This window comes from Heterocephalus glaber, unplaced genomic scaffold (genome assembly GCF_053883595.1).
Source record: "Heterocephalus glaber isolate CG9 unplaced genomic scaffold, H.glaber_assembly_v1.0 deba00001719, whole genome shotgun sequence".
NCBI classification, from domain to species: domain Eukaryota; kingdom Metazoa; phylum Chordata; class Mammalia; order Rodentia; family Bathyergidae; genus Heterocephalus; species Heterocephalus glaber.
The window spans coordinates 3151674-3174008 of NW_028258432.1; the positions used below are offsets into that span (position 1 = coordinate 3151674).

The following is a 22335-nucleotide window of genomic DNA, read 5'->3' on the forward strand; positions in this document are numbered from 1 at the left end:
AAAACATGATGTATAAAAGAAAAAAATTGATAAATGAGATTCCATCAAAATTTAGAACTTTAAATGACATTGTTAAAATGAATAGTCCTTAAACAGACCATGTTTACAATGCATATAACCTATGACCAGAATATATAAAGAACTCTTACAGCTCATTAATAGACAACCCAATTAAAAAGTAGACACAAGATGATAAATAGCCAGTACAGGACCAGGAAAGGTGTGCAACACTAGAATCAGAAAAATACTAATCAGTACAATAACAAGATTGAATTATGCGCTCATTAGGGAGATGAAGTTAAAAGTTTTAAAAGCCTTGTCATGACTTTTTCTTTTTGTTGGATTCTCCCCCTTCGCGTTTAATTTGTCACGCCCAATGGATTCATTCTGCTGGGCTTCCTGGGGCTGCGATCCTCATTGTCTTTTCCTAGGATATTGTCTAAAATTTTTTGGAGTGCTGGTTTTGTATTTATGAAGTTCCTAAGGTTCTCTTTATCATGAAAGTATCTTATATCTCCGTCAATTTTGAAAGATACTTTTGCAGGGTACATCAATTTGGGTTGGAGGCTGTTTTCTTTTAGGGCTTGAAATACATCACTCCAAGCTCTTCTTGCCTTGAGGGTTTGCACTGAGAAGTCTGCTGTGATTCTGATGGGCTTTCCTTTGTATGTGATTGGTTTCTTTTCTCTCGCTGCTTGTAGAATTTTGTTCTTCTGTTGGGTTTCTGGAATCCTAATTATTATCTGCCTATGTGTAGATTTTTTTTGATCAAAGCTAGTTGGAGTCCTATATGCCTCACTTATCTGTATGTCAAGTTCTTTTCCCCTGCTTGGGAAGTTTTCTGCCATTACTTCTGTGAACAGTTTTTTTATGTCATCTGCACTCTCTCCTGTTTCTTCGTTGACTCCAATCAGTCTTATGTTATTCTTCTTTGCATTGTCTAGCAGGTGCTGGATTGGTTTCTCGTGGTCCCTTACAATTTTGAAGCAATTTTTCTTTTCCTGGTCACTAATTGCAATCTTATCTTCTATATCTGAAATTCTGTCCTCACATTGGTTCATTCTGCTGCATAGACTTTCAGTGGAGTTTTTAATCTCCTGGAAATCTGTTTGTATCTGTTTTATGGATTTCATTTGTTTCCTATGTTGGGATTCCATCATGTTCCTCAGATCCTCTATTTTTTTATCTGTGTCCTCTCTAGATTTATTAATCATGTCTTGCACTATGGGCACAATCTTTGCTGTCATCTGTGAAATTATTTCTGATTTCATTTTTTCCAGATCCTCTTTTGTTGCCAGTTCAGGGAGTCCAGGTGGTTGAGTATTAGACTGTTCCATCTCATTTCCCTTTGGGGTTGATATAGGTGATCTGGAAGTCTGTTTTTGAGGCTTGTTTACATGTCTTCTCATTTCCATGGTGGGTAGGGTGGGTGTGTGTGCTGCTGGTGCCTGCGCAGCTTACCTCCTCTGCCCTAGGAGCAGTAGAATGGTGGTGGGGGAGCCTCCTCCTGGGCGATGGGATTGGCTCACCTCCTCTGCCCTAGGAGCGGTGGAATTGAGGTGATAATCTCACAGGCCGACTCCCGAGGTGCACGTCACTGGCAGGCTCAGACACCGAGCTCTGGAGCTGGCGCAGCCGCAGTCAAGGATGGGCCGCCGCTGTTGCTGCAGCTGTTGTAGCTGCTGCCACTGCTATACTACTGCTGCTGCCGACACTGCCTTCTGTGCCTCAGCTATGTGCGTTGGGCCTGGCAGGTGGATGTGCCTGTCTCCCTGGCTCCCTCAGGTTTCACAGCCACTGCTGTACCAGGCTGGGGCTACCTCTCCAGCGGGCTGCTTGAGTGGTGCCTGGAGCTTGGTCTGTGCAGTGGCTGTGGGTGTCTGCGACAGGGAGAGAAGGGTGGCTGCTACTGCTGCGGTCACTGTTAAAGCTATTACCAAATGGTGCTACTGTCCTTATGGCTACTGCTGTGGTGGTGGTTGCTCTTTAGGTATCACTTTTGACTCACAACTCTTCAACAGCACTCCATTTTAGGATAAGGTGTACACTCTTCAGTTTATCCTAAAAAGCAATCTATGACTTGGGCTCTGCTTCCTTCTTGGGCTTATGTCCAACCATGTTCAAGGGCAGCCACTATGCCCTTTCCAACATGGCATCTTTCCTCTTTGCTTACCCATCTGAATGCTGGTCTATGCTTTACCTCTCCTGATACAACTATCTGCCACTCTTCCACTTCTATGTCCAGCATAAAGTGTCCAGCAGCTCTCTGCAATCTCATTCCACAGCAAATGTCTATAACCTATTCAGTGTATGCTTAACTTTGCCTTATCTGAAACCTGGCTCTCTATCAAGGATACCTGGTACCCTTGTATCTGAAGACAATCCGTCCTCTCCTATGTTACAGAATTTTGTCCCATTTGTATTTCTTCTCTCTTATACTTTCTACTCCTCCTTCTCAACAACAAAAAACATACTTATTTTCTCATCAAAAAACCCCAATGGGCGAGGGGGTGTAGCTCAGTATTAGAGCATATGCTAACATGTGTGAGGCCTAGGTTTAATTCCCAGCACCAACAAAATAAACAAACATCCTTCACCAGAAACCAACAAACCAACTGACATTACCTCAGCCTTCTGTCTCCTCTGATTCCTGCCCTCTTGCTCCTCTGCTCAGGCCCAGACCTCTCCAGTGATCTGTACTCATTTTTCCATGTTCTACCCTGTTCTCCAAGTCCTGCAATACGGTTTCAGATCCCATCCTTTCACTGCCCTCTAGTGCTTTCTACAGGGGTCATGTGCTTTCTGCTGCTGAATCTAATGGGCAGTTCTCAGCCTGTAGCTTGGTTCTGAATGTGGGGCCATAGAGCAGTAATGCTCAGTGGACTCTTAGGAAATGAGCTGCACAGTAGGAGGTGAACTGCAGGCAAGTGAGAAGCTTTATCTGTGTCTACAGCTGCTCCCCATTGCTGGCATTGCTGCCTGAGCTCTACCTCCTTCCTAATCAGATCATGAGTGTCATGGAAACAGGAACCCCATTGTGAACTGTTTCCTTCAGCTCCTTATATGAATCCAGTGCCTGACATCTGAGGTAGAGCTGAGGCAATGATGCTAGGCTGGAGAATGTAGTATTGCAAATATATACTACAAAAAAAAGAAAGAAAGAATGAACCAACGAATGAACCTCACCCCAGCCATGGAAAAAATTGTCTTCCATGAAACTGGTCCCTGTTGCCAAAAATGGTGGAGACAGCTGCATTCAATAACTTCCTCTTTCTTTAACACAGTCTCCTCTTGGCTGCTGTGACAACATTCTTTTTCCTCTACTTCTCTGGTCACTGCCTTGTTTGCTTACATTGGCCCTTTATCTCTGCCCACTTTCTGACATGCTGGTGCTCCTCTCTGAGGCCTTCTCACTTTACTTTAGACTGACATCTCATCTTTTTACTTCTAACTTGACCACATTCCCTCTCCAGGTTCTAATTAACACTGGAGTTTTAATAATTTATCTTTAATTTTTCAAAGAATCTGAGAACATTACCTCTTATTTAACAGATAACAGTATGGTTTAAAAAATCTGTTAAATAACATGACACAAATCTCACACCTTAATTCTCTTAACAATACTTTAGTTAAATGAAACACACATATGGAAATTTAACAACAAATGAAAATTACCTCTATCGCCAAGGTCTCTAAAAAAGGTTGATCCACAACCAGCCTTTTGGATTCCTGCCAGGACATCCTCGATATCCTTTGAATACACATATTAAAATCTTTCAATTTAACTTATAAAAGTTCATTTTCTATCTTACCCCCAGCAAACAAACAAACAAACAAGCAAACAAGCAAAACAAAACAAAAAAACCCAACCACAGCATATCTCTTACCTTTTTTGCCAGCTTCTTGACTGAAGTTTTACCTACAGCAGAAAAGAAACATTATTTTAGTGTCCTTATTTCTTGGTAAACTCAACTTGTACTAAGAAAATTATTTACAAGATAACCAACCAAATATTTATAAAAAATAAAGGTTTATCCTTAAATTGAAATTTAGTACCCCTAAATTATGAGCCAAATAAAAGTCTAAAAATACAAGATAATGTTTTTTTTCAAGGTCTGAGATTCTATCTCATGCCAGAAAGAATAGCTATATCAAGAAATCAACCAATAACAAATGTTGGCAAGACTGTGGGGAAAAAGGAATCCTTCTCCACTGTTAGTGGGAGTCTAAATTGATAAAACTAATATGGAAATCAGTATGGAGAGTCCCTAAAAAGTAAAACTAGAGATTCCATTTGACGCAGCCATTCCTCTTCTTGGTCCCTTCCCCAAAGAGTTAAAAGCATCATACCACAGCAGTATATCACACCCATGTTTATTGGAAACAGCCCATATGTCCATCAACAGATGAATGAAGAAAATGTGGTATTTATATACAATGGAGTACTATTCTGCCATAAAGAAGGGTAAACTTGAGTCATTTATTGGTAAATGGATCCAACTTGAGACCATAATTTTAAGTGAAATAAGACACACAAGTTTAAATATCGCATTGTTTCTCTTATGTGAGAAACCCAAAGGATAAACAAGGAGCAAAATGGGAAACAGATATTAGGAAGCAGGAAGAACAAGTTCAAATGGGAAGGGGAACAAGGGAGGGGGGAAGGGGGAAGGGAAGGAAGGAAAAAATATTTTAAAAAGAATAGAAGGAAAAAATGGAAACAAAGCCTATGTAAATGGGGAGGGGAAGAAGGCTGAAGGGAGAAGAGGTGAATGGGAAAAAAAGAATTAAGATATATTATGACGACAAAGCTTTTTTTTTTTTTGGTACTGGGGATTGAACTCAGGACTCTGCGCTTGCAAGGCAGGCGCCGGAACCATTAAGCTAAATCCCCAGCCCCTAATATATATTATGTATAGTTACAAATTCCCTATGATGAATGTGAGCACTATGTATGGCAAATATGTACTAATAAAAATTTAAACAAGCAAACAAACAAAAAATTAGAAAAGATTTCATAAATGTATCATCCTGATCCTGGCCTTTTGGATAAGTTATTATCTTCATCTGACATATAAAACAATATACAAGAGGACTTCAGTCATACTGGCACTGGAGGATTTGTTTTCTCATACAAATTTGTCAAAAAACAGGTTAGACTCTGAGTTCCATGGAAGTATAGTAGTGAAAATCTGTGCACTAATTTTAACTCAACTGATTAATTACACATGATATGATTATAGAGGCAGTTCGGTTGCTTTCAGTTATAATTAAAACTAGTAACACTAGCTATTTCACATGAATTTTAAGATGTTTGAAACATAGGAAACTGACTATAAAAATAGAAAATCCAGTATATCAGACTGATATGAGTTCCTTGATATGTACATCTATATGTACGTATACCTACAAATCTCAACCAAAATCAGCTATCATAAAAGCATGCAGTTCAAATCTGTTACTTTTGCAGCAGCCTCCATTTTATAAACATACTGTAGAGTTAATCTGGGAACCAAGTGAAATGCTTCAAGTGTGAAAGAGGGAAGTTGTGTGCTTTTGGCACTAAATAAGTCTTAGGGCAATGCCTTTTTTTTTGGTACCAGGGATCGAACTTGGGTTTTGTGCTTGCAAGGCAGGCAGTGGAACCACTGAGCTAAATCCCCAGTCCTGGCCAATGACTTTTGATGGCATGTTCCAAAAGAGTATAAACTGGCATTGATAAATGACCTTTAAATAGTCCTTTCAGGGTCTCATTAAAACAAGCAAAACAAAACAGAAACTGTATGTACATGAATATTAGAAGAATCCAAAAGAAACCATGAAATTAGGAAGTGGAATCATTTAGTATTAAATTCTTTATCTTGTTTTACTTTTTATTGGTTATATAGAAATCCCAGGAAGTAGGATTAAAATGGTTGGAATTCCAAAGCATCTCAAATTTAGAATTACTTTGAGGCTATTGGAAGAGCAAAAATATGTTTTGGGTTTGGATTATGAAAATCATGGTATTTAAAAACTTTTATTCTTGCCTGTAACTCATCTCTTCTTTCAGTGATTGCTTTTTATATCATTCAGGGAGGAAAAAGTATTAGTGAGACTAACAGTAAGTAGACTATCAGCAGAAAAATGCCTGGAGAATATAAGCAGAGGGGCTGTGTCCTTTCTGAGTCTCCCTAGGGGAGGTGCAGTACATCCATAAGAATAAAAGGATAGCCAATGGGCTTTCAACCTGCTTTTCACCAGCTGGAAATGCACACTCTGGTGTGGGGTGGGCTGGTGATAAGGTAGGCAACAAATACATTTTAAATTATTTGCCATCTTGCAGTTTGACAACTAAGAAAATTTATTACTGAGCTCCATTCAGTGTGTGTATGTGTGCGTGTGCGTGTGCGAACACCCAGACAATGACTGGCAGATTGGATATTTAGTGTTCAAAGGCCGTGAGGGCAGATGTTGCTCATCGCACTGGTCCACCGAGGTACTGATGTTCTGCTCAGCTGGAGGAAGGGGAAGTGAGGCATTCTCAGTGAATCACTGGGGGCCTACAGAACTGACTTTTTTGGGGGGATAAATGAATCACTAACTTGTGCTTTTAAGACCTTTGAAGAGATAAAATCCAGTTGGCTCCAATCCATCAATTAGCTTTATTTGAACTGTACTATATGAATGTTTTGGTTTACCTACCTGGTTAGACCCACAAGTTCTCAAATATAAGAAAAGTACATAAATAATCATGTTTTTATTATTTTACTGTCATTCTTTATTTCTGTATGTTTTCATAACCTATTGAATTCGTTCATTTAAACTATATAGCTTGGCAGTTTTTGTATAGAGTTGTACCACCATCACCACAATTTCAGGATATTTTCATCACCCCACAATGAGAAAGCCTTTAGAAGTAGTCACTCCTCCCCCTCTCCTCTACTAGTCCAAGGAAATCACTAATCTAGTTGCTGCATCTATGGATTTAACCTATTCTGGATATATTATATAAATGGAATCATACAATATGTGGTATTTTTGTCCCTGGCTTCATCCATTTAGCACGATAGCCTCAAAATCCAAGCATGTTATAGTGTATGTCTGCACTTCATTTTTATAGTGTAGAAATAATACTCTATTGTATGGATGGATATTCCACATTTTGTTGATCTTTTATTTACTGATAAACATTTTAGTTGTTGCTATTTTTTTTAGCTATTATGAATAATGTTGCTATGAACTTCTATGTGCAAATTATTGTGTGAGCACATGTCTTTCTTCTCTTAGATATATATCTAGGAGTAGAATTGCTAGGTCATGTGGTAACTCTAAACTCAGCATTTCGAGGAACTGCCCAACTGTTTTCCAAAGTGATGGCACCATTTTACATTCCTACTGGTAATATAAGATGGTTCTAATTTTACCACATTCTTGTCAATGCTTTTTATTGTTTGTAAAGAATTAATATTTAAGCATAAAAATTTTGGAGCATAAACCAGAAACGAAAGGAAATTCGAACAACTTGAAGTTGCACTGGATTGTTAAACACCAGCTGGAAATGCATACTCTGGGGTGGGGTGGGCTGGTAATAAGATAGGCAACAAACACATTTTAAATTATTTGCCATCTTGCAGTTTGACAACTAAGAAAATTTATTACTGAGCTCCATTCTGTGCGTGCACATGTGTGTGTGTGTGTGTGTGTGTGTGTGTGTGTGTGTGTCTGTAAGAACGCCCAGATAATGACTGGCAGATTGGATACTTTTGTACAGTGTTCAAAGGCTTTGACAGCAGATGTTGTTCATGGCATTGGTCTCTAAGGTGACCCCTGAATGAACAACACAGCAATGAACACTACATACTTCATACACAACTAAGAAACATACTAAGCACAAACTGTAGTCAATTTTAAAATTATATTTAAAATTTAGGCTTTGTTAGTGTGGAGATGTAAATGGACCTAAACCTTGGATTAGCCAATGGTTTCTTAGCTATGACACCTAAAACACAAACAACCAAAGGGAAAAAACCCCAGATAGATTGGACTTCATAAAAATTAAAAACTTTTGTGTATCAAAGGATGCTACTTAAAAAGTTGAAAGACAACCCATAGGATAGGAAAACTATTTCCAAATCATATCTGATAAAGATCTAGGATTCAGAATATGTAAGGAGGGCCAGGGATTTAGTTCAGTGGTTCTGCCACCTGCCTTGCAAGTGCAAGGACCCGAGTTCGATTCCCGGTACCAAAAAAAATGTTTGCAGAATATGTAAGGAACTATTATGTCTCAAAAACAAAAAGATAAGCCTAATGAAAATGGGTAATATGAAGACATTTCCCCAAGAAAAACACAATGGCTAACAAGCATTGAACACATGCTCAGTATTATTACTCATCAGCAAAATGCAGATCAAAACCATAACCAGATAACACAACACTCATTAAGATGGCCATTAAAAAAAAAAACCCTCACCTCAGAAACTAACAAGTATTAGGAAGAATGTAGAGAAACTGGAACCCTCATATGAGGGTTGTCTTTTCACTTTAAAAAAAAAAATTGCCATGTATTTATTTAATAAAAGGGCATATTTATTTATGTTTACAAACAAGTTTCAAAAACAAAAACATGTATGCTTCTACTTATTAGCCTTTTTCAAAATGCCAGCAGCCCTCATGCTGTATGAAGGACTCGAAGGAGTAGAAAAATCAATACAGTTCACTCACAGTTCACCAACACATCACTGAACTAACATAGACAAAAACAAAAAGGACTAAAGTTCTCTTGTAGTTTGATAGTTTGATTTAATTTGATTTGCCTGAAATAATAAAAGCATTTCAAGCATCTTTCATTATGTAGTCGATGTCCTGCATTAAACAATCTACTAAATTCTGAACAAACATTATTAGCAAGTTTTCAAAAAATTTAAAAATTAAACAGTTGTTTCAAAACCATTAAGTAGTAAATGTATTTAAGAAACTAATCAGGACAGATGCCATAACTTCATTAGAACACCACTGCTCATCTTTTTTTGTTTTGTTTTCTTTTTTTAAACAAAGCATTAGTGTTATCTATTTGGCTATTAGTATTAGCAATTTATCTACAATATTTAACAAGGTAAATCATAGGCAAAAATTTAGTACAGTTTCAATAGAAACACTCCCCCTTTTACCCCCTGAAAATACAGCAGTATTTGAAGGACTAATTTTTCTGTGCATCAGTTACAAGGAAGCTTCCCATCTATGAACAGGAACAAAAAAAAGGATCTACAAACCTTTATAAACAGGTCTTTATCACTTATAAACATAAATAATCCAAATTATTAACAGCCAATGGCAGAAATTAAAGTATTATTTCAATGATCCAGGGCTCTTTGTCTTGACCAGCTTTACTCCTCCCTCTCTCCTATCAAGGACTGAGAGAAAGTAACGCTCTGCTAATACACTGTTAAGAACCATTCTTGGGTACTACTGGTGATCCATGGGTCACCTATACTGAGTTACTGTTTATCTGTCAGTTCATTTCTCCCACCCTCCAAAAAGCACCCTCAGTCTGGCAGAAAGCTTTGCTTTTTTTTTTTTTTTTTTAAATAAATCTACATTCGTACAAGTGTGTCTTCTGTTGAAGTCCAAAGACAAGAATACTATCTTGTCTGTCACAATATGTGAAAAGACCCAGTTTCAATTTGGTTTTTTTTTTGGTACTGGAGATCAAACTCGGGTCCTTGCGCTTGCACAGCAAGTGACGAAACCACCGAGCTAAATCTCCAGCCGTCAATTTGTTTTTTTACAATGCAGCTAATGTGTTAACATTCAGCTTACAATCAGAGTGATGTTTCCAAACTATGAAGTGGGCTTCCTGGAGATGAAGAGGCAGCAGACTTGTTCATTTCTACTGTAAGGCAAACTCCGCTGTCAACAGCATTGTTATTTTTGTTGGGAGAGGGAGGAGGACCGGAGTTACGTTTTGCAGGAGCACCATCTTCTGCATCAGTGTCATCAATGAGGGGATATGAGGCTCTGAATCTTCTATCCTAAACTCAGGAAGTGTCATGAAGTTGTGAATCGAACTTCTTGATTCTGGTTTTTCTAACCCTTCCTATAAAGAACTACGAAATGCATTCACCACTCGAATTTGAGTTTGGATTCTGTTCCGACCTCTAAACCACAAGATCTGGTCACGCCGCAACTCCTTTTCTGTGTGATCTATCTCTTCAACATTCTCTGCTAATTCTTCTTCAGGTATTTCTTCCTTTTGTGTTCCATGACCAGCTTCTTTCAGGAATTTTAAATGGCTAGTTGGATTTGTTGAAATAAGCTGGCCCCAGAGTAATGTCCCCATTCCTAGGAATATCGACCATAGCCACTGTTCTACTGAAAGCTCTGAACAACTGAAAGGCTTTCCACCAGACTGCACAATTATTATCTGTACCACAAAAGTCCCTAAAACAATTGGGCAGAAGATGGCATTATTAAAGATTCCTTCAAACACATTTCTTTCACCATGGATTTTCCGGGCATTTATTTCATTGAAAAGTTGCATCAGCACAAAGGTATTAAAAACAATAGTATAATGTTCTGAAGGAGGAGCATGCAAAGGAGCATTTCTTTCACTATCAATATCAAAAAACTTCTCTCCAGCAAATAAGAGTGTAAAAACTACTACAAGTTGATAGACTGCATGACCCAAAATATTCTTCATCATTGTGCGTGAGATGAGAGGCTTATTTCTACCATACGGTTTCCGAAGCAAGAGAGACTCAGTGGGTGGTTCCATTGCCAGAGCCAGGGAAGGGAGTGTGTCCATTATGAGGTTTACCCACAGCACCTGCACAGCTTTAAGCAGTGAATCTTGAGTAATACAAGCTCCTGTGAAAGCAACAATCACTGCTATGACATTAACAGCAAGTTGGAACTGCAGAAATTCTGAGATGCTGTCGTAGACATTTCATCCTCACATAACTGCTTTAACAATGCTTGTAAAGTTGTCATCTGTGAGAATAATATCAGATGCTTCTTTAGCTACATCAGTTCCAGCAATACCCATTGCAAACCCAACATCTGCTTTCTTTAGCACTGAGCCATCATTTGTACCATCACCAGTTACAGCTACAACTTGGCATTGTTCTGAGACAGTGCTGTCAATTATACCTTTAACCAGTGTATCCTTGTCAGTAGGAGAGGATCTTGCAAGTACTCGAAACTTTGGGCAAATTTTGTCTATCTGCTCTTGTTCAATCTCTCCTTTTCCATTTCATATTCTTCTGTTAAAATCTCTACCTTCCAGGCACAGAAAATCTTCCCCAGGATGTAAAATACCACACTTTGCAGTAATAGCTTGAGCAGTATTAATATTACCAGCAGTGACTATTTGTACAGTAATTCCAGCCCTCTGACCTTTCTTTATTGCATCTGGTACCTCAGGTCTCACAGGATCTTCAATCCCCACAACAGCAATGCATGTAAGGCTGGTGACAATATCATTTTTACTATCCCACTGTGCTTCTGGTTCTCCTGCTTGAAAATCTCTGAATGCAAGGCACATGGTTCTCAAGCCTTCTGATGCCATCAGTTCAATCAGTTTTTACAATATCATCACAGTCCCTTGGTCTGAATACTTCTGCCTCACCATTAGCACTCAAGAGTTTGAAACACTTTTTCAGAATTATCTTAGAGGCACCCTTGCTGAATATTTGAAAGGTTCCATCTGAATTTTTCAAGACAGTACTCATGGACTTCTGAACAAAATTAAAGGTGTAGACTTTGTACAGTGCTTCTTCTGGTATTTCATTTCTAACATCCTGATAATCCCGTTTTAAATCCAAAAGAAATCCCAACAAGGCACATTCAGTATTATTACCAACATAACGAGGTAATCTACCCTCCTTCTCTGGTGGCAATATTTTTGATGTATAAGCACAATTCACAGAAATTCCTGTCACAAGATAGGACAAAATATCTGGTGGAATAGCTTCTGGTTCAGGAACCTTTCTATAATTTTTTTCATTTATGTAAGCTTGAACAACTGTCATTCTCTTCATTGTCAATGTTCCTGTCTTATTTGAACAAATAGCTGTAGCATTTCCCATGGTTTCACAAGCATCCAGATGCCCTACTGTTATTATCTTTCATCATTTTCTTGACTGAATAAGCCAGTGAAATAGTGACTGCAAGGGGAAGACCTACTGGCACTGCAACCACTAAAACTGTAACTCCAATAATGAAGAGCTTCACAAAATACTGTATGTAAATCGGTGTGCACTCAGCAAGCCATGGTCTCTTCCGAACTCAGAACGTATCAACTATAAAATTAAATACTAGAATGATAACTGTGATGGCAGACATCAACAGATCTGCTTTGCCAATCTGAACAGCCAGTTTTGTTAGTTTCCCTTGTAAAACAGATTTTTTCTTTTTTGGCAAATTTGCTTTCTTTTTCTTTCTCATCACCATCTCCACTGTCTTCACTCTTTAATGGCTGCATTTCCATGGCTGCACCATCCTGAGCTTTTGTTTTCTTTTCCTTTTTCTTCTCATCTTTCTTCTCTTTCTCTTCAACTCCAGCTCCAAGTAAGGTAAAGATAATTCCAGTCTGGGAATTTATACCTACAGCAGTAACTACCATTCTTCCAGAACTTTCCATTACATGAGCACCTGATAGAAGGGATCCTTATCTAAAGACTTCTTAACATGATCAGATTCACCAGTCAATGAGCTTTCATCAATTTTAAGATCACTGCCTTGAATAAGTATACCATCAGCTGGAAGATCACCATATTTCACTTGAGCAAAATGTCCAATAGGAATGTCAGCCACAGGAATCTGAATGACCTGAGCACCCTTGATGATGGTGAACTTCCGCTCTTGTTCAATTCAACTTTGCAAACCTCTAAACTGTTTTTCCTTACTCCAATCATTAAAAGCTGTTACTAATACCACAGACACCACTGACAACAGGATTGCGGCTCCTTCAATCCAGCCAGTTTCACCTTCACCTTCTTCCTCCCCAACAGAAACTTCTCCACAAAATACAGAATTTCCTTTTGGAGGCTGATAAAAAGAAAGGCCCAATAATACTATAGCTGCAATTTCTAATATAATTAAAGTGACATCTTGTAATGATTCCCATACTAACTGAAGAAAAGTTTTTGGCTTTTTAGGAGGTATACAGTTCTTTCCAAACACTGCTTCTCTTCTAACTGCAGGGTTTCCACTTAAACCTTCATTGGGAGATGTTTTCAACTTGGTGCAAATTCCGTAGACATCTCCATAGCTTGCCTGTATTTTTCGTAATGCATCTGTGGTCCTGAGCTCCATAAGAGCCCGAAACTCTGCGAGAGTAATTCCAAAGTCTCCATCATGATTAGCTTCTTTCAAAGCTTTTCACACCACTGTACGCAACTGAATTGTTTGCCATGTCGCCCATTACAAGAATAATTTATTAGAGGAAAATGTTTCCCAAAAGAATCTAATTTTCACTTGATATATTTTCAAGATGAGAATCTTTTAAATATGAAAATTCTTCTTAAGCCAAACACTCATTGTATGACTTTGTAAAGCAGCATCAGCAGCAACATTTCCCTTTGGCCCGTGAGTTGTTTCCTCGTATCAATCAGGAGGCGTACACATCCCTCCCGCTCTGGCGCCCCCTTCTCTCCACACCCACAAGCCTCCAGCTCCACGCTGGCGGCGCAGCTGCGCCTGCGGCCCCGCCACCTCCGCCGAAGCTCACCTGCCACCACAACCGCTGCCCCCTTGGCTGGGCTGTCTTTTCACTTTTGAAGTAGTGTCCCTTGATACACAAAAGTTTTTAATTTTTATTGTGTTTCTCTTTTCCTTCCACTGACTTCCTGCTTCCTGTTGGCCGTAAGGTGAAAAGCCTTCCTCCGCCAGGCGCTTCCACCATCCTGCTTCTGCCTGGAGCCAGCTGACCATGCAAGGACTAAGACTTCTAAAACGAGCCAAAATAACTCTCTCTTTCTCCACATTGTGGGTGCTGGCTATTTTGTTCCAGCAATGAGGAAGGTAACTAAGACACTCTCATTCCAAATGGTCACTGCAAAAATACAGTACATTTTCTTTTAATTAATTTAATGGCAGTAGTAAAGGAAAAAAGATTTTCCCTTATATGTAATGAAATAAAAATAAAATATTATTGAAAAACGAGTGAGAAACTTTCTAGTTAGCCAAGAACTAGAAAACTTGTTTGGTCTTGCAGACAACTTAGCAAGATACTTCTAAACTCTTAAAATGTTTGTATTTTACGGTAATGTATCTAGAAAATTATTTAATAAAATAATTAAGCAATGATTTATGAAACAGTCTGTTCACTGCAGAATTATTCATAATAGTGAAAAGATGTTCTAACATTAGGGAGCTAATAAATTATGGTATATTAATAAAACTATTATGTAGTCATAACAATATTTTAGAAAAATACTTGACAAGGAAATTGCTCATGATGCATTAAATAGAAAAAGATGTTATAAATAAATGCTGTATTATATATAATGCAGGACCTCAAATATGTTTAAAACTGAAGTGCGTATTAATGTTATTTGATTGGTGGTAACAGAATTCTGATTGACTTTATTTATTTTTTTGTTAAATTCTTTTATTGGTACATTGTAGGTATACAACACAATTACATTTCTCATTGGGAATTGTACCTTTACATAATGCATCTTGGTTCTTATTTTTTCCCCATTCCTAGCCCTCCCTTCACCCCCTCCACCCTTCCCTATTTACAAAGACTTTACTTCCATTTCTTTCATTTCTCATCATTTTTCCTTTCCCTTCTTTCCTTTCCCCTGCCCCTCCCACTACCCCTACCCCTTTGGACCTTTTCTTCCTATTTTGCATTATCCATTATTCATTTTAATCATTGGTACATTTTAGGTATACAATATAATGACATTCATCGTTGGAAATTTGCACCTTTACATAGTCTCTCTTGGTTCTTATTTTTCACCCTTGCCCAGCCCTCCCTTCAACCCCTCCATTCCTCCCTATTTACAAAAATTTTGTTCCTCTTTTTCCATTTTCTCATATTAATCCCATTCCCTTCTATCCTTTCCCCTAGCCCTCCCACTTCCTTCCCCTTTGCCCCTTTTCTTCCTATTTCACATTACCTATTATACATTTAGTCCTTATTTACACTTTCAGTTTCTCACACCAGAGAAACTATTTGGTATTTATACATGTGTGTCCTATTTATTTCACTTAAGAGTATCACCTCAATGTTCATCCACTTAGCTATAAATGTCTCTAATTTCTCATTTTTTATGGCTGAGTAGTACTCCATTTTATTAAAAAACCACATTTTCTTTATCCAGTCTCCAGTTGATGGGCATTTGGGCTGTTTCCAAGTTTTAGCTATTACAAACTGTACTGCTATGAACATGGGCGCACATATATCACTGTGGTATGATTCTTTTAATTCTTTGGGGAAGATACCTACCAGTGGAATAGCGGGGTCAAATGGGACTTCCAGTCCTAGTTCTTTGAGGTATCTCCATACTGATTTCCACAGTGGTTGCACCAGTCTACACTCCCACCAGCAGTGGAGCAGGGTTCCTCTTTCCCCACAGGCCCACCAGCATTTGTTATTGGTTGATTTCACGATAGCAGCCATTCTTTCCGGAGTGAGGTGGAATCTGTGTTGTTTTCATTTGCATCTCTTGAATGACTAGTGATGTTGAACATTTTTTCATGTATTTATTTGCTATCTTTACTTCTTTGTCTGAGAAATGTCTGTTCATTTCAGATCCCCATTTTCAGATTGGGTGTTTAAATTTGGGAGGTCTGATGTTTTTAAGTTCTTTATAGATTCGAGATAGTAGACCTTTGTCTGAGGAAGAGCAGGTGAAGATTTTTTCCCACATTGTGGGTTGTCTCTTCACACTGCTGGTGGTTTCTCTTGCTGTGCAGAAGCTTTTTAATAAGAAGAGATCCCACTTGTTGATTGTTTGTGCTAGTTCACGGGCAACTGAGGTTTTGTTCATAAAATCTTTTCCTACACCAATGTCTTCAAGAGTTCTACCTAACCTCTGTTCCAACTGGTTCAGAGTTTCTATTTTAATATTTAGATCTTTAATCCATTTTGATTTTAGTTTAGTGCATGGTGAGAGATATAGGTCTAGTTTTAATCTTTGGCAAGTTGAAGCCCAATTTTTCCAGCACCATTTATTAAAGAGGCTATCTTTCCTCCAGTGAGGTATTTGGCTCCTTTATTGAAGATGAGATGGCTGAGTGTGTCTGGTGTTGTTTCTGCATCTTCTAATTTGTTCCACTGGTCCTCAGGTCTGTTTCTTTGCCAGTATCATGCTGTTTTTATCACAGTAGCTTTATAGTAGAGTTGCAGGTTGGGGATTGTGATACCCCCTGCCATGTCTCTGTTACCTAGAATTGCTTTTGCTATTCTGGGTTTCTTCTTGTTCCAAATGGATTTTTGGATTATTTTCTCAAGGTCCATGAAGTATGCTGCTGGGATCTCAATTGGAATTGCACTAAATTTATATAGCAGTTTTGGAAGTATGGCCATTTTCACTATATTGATCCTTCCTACTCAGGAGCAGGGGATGTCTGCCCATTTTGTGATATCATCTTCAATCTCTCTTTTCAGAGTGCCATAGTTTTCAGAGAAGAGGTCTTTGATTTCTTTTGTTAGGATGATTCCTAGGTGTTTCAGATTTTTGGATGCTATTGTGAAGGGAATTATTTGCCCTATTTCTCTCTCAGTGAGTCTGTCATTCGTGTAGAGGAAAGCTATTTTTTTTGTGTGTTGATATTGTAACCAGCTACTTGGCTGAATTTGGTTATTAAGTCTAGAAGACTTTTGGTAGAGTTCTTGGGGTCTTCTATATAGAGTATCATGTCATCTGCAAATAATGACAGTTTGACTTCTTCATTTCCTATCTTTATTCCTTTTATTTCTTTCTCTTGTCTAATTGCCGTGGCTAATGTTTCCAGAACTATATTGAACAAGAGTGGTGATAGTGGACATCCTTGTCTTGTTCGTGATTTGAGTGTGAAGGATTTCAGTTTTTGACTATTTAGTATGATATTGGCTGTTGGTTTTTCATAGATGGCTTCTATCAGTTTGAGGGAGAGACCATCTGTTTCAATTTTTTGTAGGGTTTTTAATCATAAATGCATGTTGGATTTTGTCAAATGCTTTTTCTGTGTCTATGGAGATAATCACATGGTTTTTATCCTTGGCTCTATTGATATAGTGTATTACATTGGTTGATTTGCATATATTGAACCATCCCTGCATCCCTGGGATGAATCCCACTTGATCAGGGTGTATGATCTTCTTGATGATCTTCTACATTCTGTTTGTCATTGTCTTATTAAGGATTTTTGCATCTGTGTTCATTAGTGAGATTGGCCTATAGTTCTCTTTTTCAGTTGGGTCTTTCTTTGCTTTGGGGATCAAGGTGATGCTTGCTTCCAGGAATGAATTTGGGAGTATTGCTTCCCTTTCAATTTCATTGAAGAGTTTAAACAGTAGTGACAGCAGTTCCCCTCTAAATGTCTTGTAGAATTCAGCAGTGAAGCCATCAGGGCCCGGGCTTTTCTTAGTTGATAAGTTTTTAATTACATTTTCAATTTCATTGGTTGACATTGGGTTGTTCAGAATTTTTAGGTCTTCTTCGTTCAACTTTGGTAATTCATATGTATCTAGGAATTTGTCCATTTCTGTGTTGTCCATGTTATTGGCATATAGGTTCTGGAAGTAGGTATTGATGATCCTCTGGATTTCTGCCGGGACTGTTCTAATTTCACCCTTTTCATTCCTAATTGCATGGATTTGGGTCTTTTCTTTCCTTTTTCTGACAAGCTTGGCTAAGGGTTTGTCAATTTTGTTGATTCTTTCGAAGAACCGACTCTTGGCTTCATTGATTTTTTGTATCGTTATCTTAGTCTCCATTGCATTGATTTCTCCTCTGATCTTTATAATTTTCTCTCTTGTATGAGCTCTGGGGTTGTCCTGCTCTTCTTTTTCTAGAAGCTTGAGGTTCAGCATCGGGTTGTTTAATTGGGCTCATTCTGTTTTCCTAATATACGTATTCACTGCTATGAATTTCCCTCGTAAGACTGCTTTCATTGTGTCCCATAGATTCCGATACGTTGTACTGTCATTGTCATTTAATTGACGGAACTGTCTGATTTCTTCTTTAATTTCCTGTGACCCACTGGTTATTCAGAAGTATGTTGTTCAATTTCCACATGTTTATGAAATTTTTCGAGTTTCTTTTGCTATGGATCTCCTTGACTTTATTTTCTACGCTACAGTTTCTACACTGAACATACATTTTATGATAAAATATTATTTCTTAACCTAAAATATTTAGCTATGTTAGCTTTTCATCATTGTGACCAAAATACTTGAGACAGTCAACTTATAAGGAGGACAAGGCTATGTTGGTCATAGTTTTGGGGTTTTTCAGGGTATAGTTAAATGGCCCTATTACTTCTGGGCCCCTGGCATAGCAGTAATCACAGTAGGATGTGTGCAGAGCAGGCCCTTTTGCCTCATAGCCAAGAAGAGAAAGGCAGAGTAGGGACTTGGGCCTTACAGCCCCTTCAGAGGTGTGCCCCAGTGACCTAACTTCCTTCCATCCCCTAAAGTACCTAACCACCCAGCTCCCAACAGTACCACAGGCTGTGACCAAAGTTTCCACACATGGGCCTATAGGGAACACTTACCCAGATCACAGAAGCTGCTAATGTTTACCTGAATAATATGGTTAAGATCTTAATGCAGATTTTGTGGATAGTTGGCTGTAATTTTTAATTTTAATCTTTTAGTTGGGAACATTAATTTTAACCTAGAGTAACTACAGGTTTTCTCACAGTCTCTAATTTAGTAATCCTAACAATACCACGAGGTAAATACTATTATTTTGTAGGTTAGGAACAGATAGGCGAGTTCAAGTAGCTTACCCAATGTCACAATGGGGAGATTGGCAGAGGAGACAGGAATGACTCCAGGTTCTTTTCACTCCAATGTGCTACTGTTTACCACTATTACAATGACACATCACATCCAAAAGGATGTTCACATATGTTTGAATACTTCTCAACGTTTGGTCAAACTATTATTTGGAGGGTACTTGTTAAAATTACCTGGCATGGGGAAGACAGTACTTGAGATTTTTTTGTTTGCTTTTTTGAGATGGGGTCCGATTGTGTGGCCCAGGCTTGTCTCAAACTTCTGGGCTCAAGGAATCCTTCTATCTCACCCTCGTGGGTACTGACCACAGGTATATTCCACTGGGCCTGGCTAACATACTTGAGATTTTTAACAAATGTCCCAAGCAAATTTACCATCAAACAACTTTAGAAAATTCTATGTTAGAAAGAATGAAATGATACTCAAATTTACAGAGCAGGAAACACTCTCAGAGAGATTAGCCTGAAATCAGCTATCTAGTGGCAAAGACAAGAATATACTGTATATTTTAACAGCAATTTTTAAAATATGAGTTCATCTGCAGAACTTTAATGCTAACTGGTTAACCGATTTTGGGTGTCTTCTTTCCTAATTTGTTTTTTACCTTTCACTTACTCATCCCACCTGCTGAAAGTGTAAACAGGGGCATGGAGTAGAGAGGGTGAGAACAGTGAAGCCCAGCCTGACCTAGCATCCTGAAGTGTCTTTCTAAGGGTCTTTCTCCCTTCCCAGACACACCCTGACACTTATTCTGTGACTCACTTTTGCTTACACTTAGCTTGTTATTAAGAGGTTGATAAAGGCTTACACTATGACCTTGCTTTTAGGGGATTTATATTATGAAAGGGCTCCTGGATGTGAAGATCAAACTTCCGATGAATTTAAGCTACAATCACAGCCTAATAAGAGGTAGCACACATTTTTTTTAGAGGACAGGGCAGCACTCTTAGTTTTCCCTTAAACACTGTTACCAATGATTATGATATGGTTTAGTGGCACACACAACAACTACAAGTATCTCCTTGCTCTGCCTTGGAAAACAATTAAGACAAAACTCTGTTCTATCATCCCCATCCAGATACTTAGCTTTCCAAAGCTATATAAATTCATCAACTTTCACTTTTTAATCACTGAAACTTAGACTAAGTAAAAATACTTCCTCTCAAATATAGAAATGATAATGCTTACTGTAAAATATTTAAAAACAAAGAAAATTTTTTAAAACCCTAAAATCATCCATAGATGGATAATTCAATTACTAATAACTGCTGATATTTTTGTGTTTTCTCCTAATAACAGTACATTTATACAAAAGTAGCTAAAATTTCAGAGCTTCTTATGTTCCAGGCCCTCTGTGCTTTACCTTCAGTACAATACTGGGTCTTTACAATGTTTTGAGGTAGGTACTATTAGTCCTCCCATGTCACTGGCCTTAGATAACTTGGCCCACAGATACTGGTAGAGCCAGTATTCAAACTCAGTTTCTGTCTCATGTCAGGACCTGTCTTCTCCACTATTACATTTAATATAACATACACTTTTCATTTTTTCCTGATTTATGTAGGCCAACTCCAACTACCCTTGATCTCACTGAGCCCTCTGATCTACCTGGTCCAATGCTTGCTTCTGTGGTACCTTCCTACCTGGCCCAGCTTCCCTTGGTACACACCAACTTCTTTGCCTCTCTTTTATCAAGGTTCTTAACTAACCCTACCTCTGGTTATGTCCACCTCTGCCTAATCCATGCCAGCACTTGTGTGGCTGAACATGGTGGGGAGAAATATCACAACCACACTGAAAAGTCTCATTCTAAATTCACAATTAATAAAGAGGGTCTTTAATAAGGCCACTAGCAATCACATTCTACTTCTCAATCCATCAACTCTTACTGTTTTAAAAGGCTATTTTTGTAAACCTCCTACACTTTTCCCCTTTAACTCTCAGCTAATGACTGCTTCCTAATTCAGAGAGAAACAGAAACAGAGAGATGATCAACAACTCTCACATGGCTCCCATCCGATGCCCTTTCCTTCCACTGTAACAGGAACTCTCCGTGCTCCTAGCTAACTCGTGCTTCTGTGCTCACACCTGCCTCCCTCTTGTCTGCTCGGGTCCAATAAATTCTTCCCTTCCTTCCTGCGCTAAGTTTTCTTCTCACATCTGCCAACACATCTAGTACTGTTTATCTCAACTTAAAAAACATAATCTCTTGGCTGTATTTCCACCTCCATCTACTGCTTACTTTCTCTGCTCCTTTATAGCAAATCACTTCAAGGTCTGGCTTTGCTTTTTTCCATTTTTTGCCCCCATTTTTTCTTAAACTTACTCCAGTCAAGTTTTCACTATTACACCATTCTACCAATATGATTCTTTATAAAATAGGTTCCTGATTCACCATTCCAATAGTGAATTCTTAGTCCTCATCTTACTCAGTTCTCATTGGTACTTTCCATAACTCATGCTCCCTTTATTTGAACTTCACAACACCAAGACAGGGCCTTGTTATGTAGTTAAGACTGGCCTTGAACTCACTATGTATCCCAGGCTGGCCTCGAACCCATGGTGATCCTGCCTCATCCTTCCTAGCACTGTGATTGCTGCGATTACAGCATGTGCCACTATGCCCCTCCCTCCTTTTAGGTGATTGTTCTTGCTTTCCTCTCATCTCTCCAACTGCTAACTGTTAGAATACTTGCAGGCTCAGTCCTTTGACTTCTTTTCTAAATTCACTTCTGCGACGTCCTGAAGTATCTTATCTCTAAATAGAGCTTATATTCTGAAGTTTCTTAAATTTACATCTTTAATGTGTGAAAAATTTTCAAGACCACAAAGACTATTTGGAGGTTGCAAACAATGAAACAGTAGAAAAAGAATGATGGAACCAGAAGACAGAATGGACCATTTATAACAGGGTGAGGTGCATCATTTCCAATTAAAAAGGGTAGGAATGTCAGGGAGGTTCTTTAGTTGTGAGGGAGAAACCTAAAGAATTCCTTGACTCATGGTCTTAATTTGCTCAGTTAAAAAACAAGTAGTCATATTATAAAGTGAAGGAAGAATGTGGTAAAACAAAAAGGTTGAAAAAAGGAGCGAAAGTTCAGAAGACCTGATGAAGGGAATGGGAAGGAGCTAACGGATACATAAATTGGAGAATGAAGTGAATAAATTTAGTAGCTCCAATCTGCACAATATGATTTTTTCCTGTCAGTTCAGAGCAGGCTAGTTCAACAAGTACAAATGGGAAAGATAATTGCAAATTGTTATTAGAGTGACAAAATGACAAATCCTGTGGCTAGAGGGAAGGGGGAATATCCAAAGGAGTGGAGCCTGGGAATGACAGAAACTTTTATGAAGTCAGAGAACTGATATTGGCTATTAGACAGTACATAAAGTAG

At 38.4% G+C, this 22335-nt stretch overlaps 1 protein-coding gene and 1 pseudogene across 3 annotated transcripts in view; both read right to left on the minus strand.

The window, feature by feature from the left end:
• Micu2 (mitochondrial calcium uptake 2) overlaps positions 1-22335 on the minus strand; it is a 126674-nt gene that overhangs the window by 61149 nt on the left and 43190 nt on the right. For all 3 annotated transcript variants that reach the window (XM_021236362.2, XM_004854859.2, XM_004854858.3), the window contains exons 3-4: positions 3888-3919; positions 3676-3751 (exon numbers count right to left, since the gene is read on the minus strand). In XM_021236362.2, coding sequence (XP_021092021.1) covers positions 3676-3751; positions 3888-3919 — 108 coding nt within the window. The remainder of the gene's footprint in view (positions 1-3675; positions 3752-3887; positions 3920-22335) is intronic.
• On the minus strand, positions 9157-14254 carry LOC101701873 (plasma membrane calcium-transporting ATPase 1 pseudogene; annotated as a pseudogene).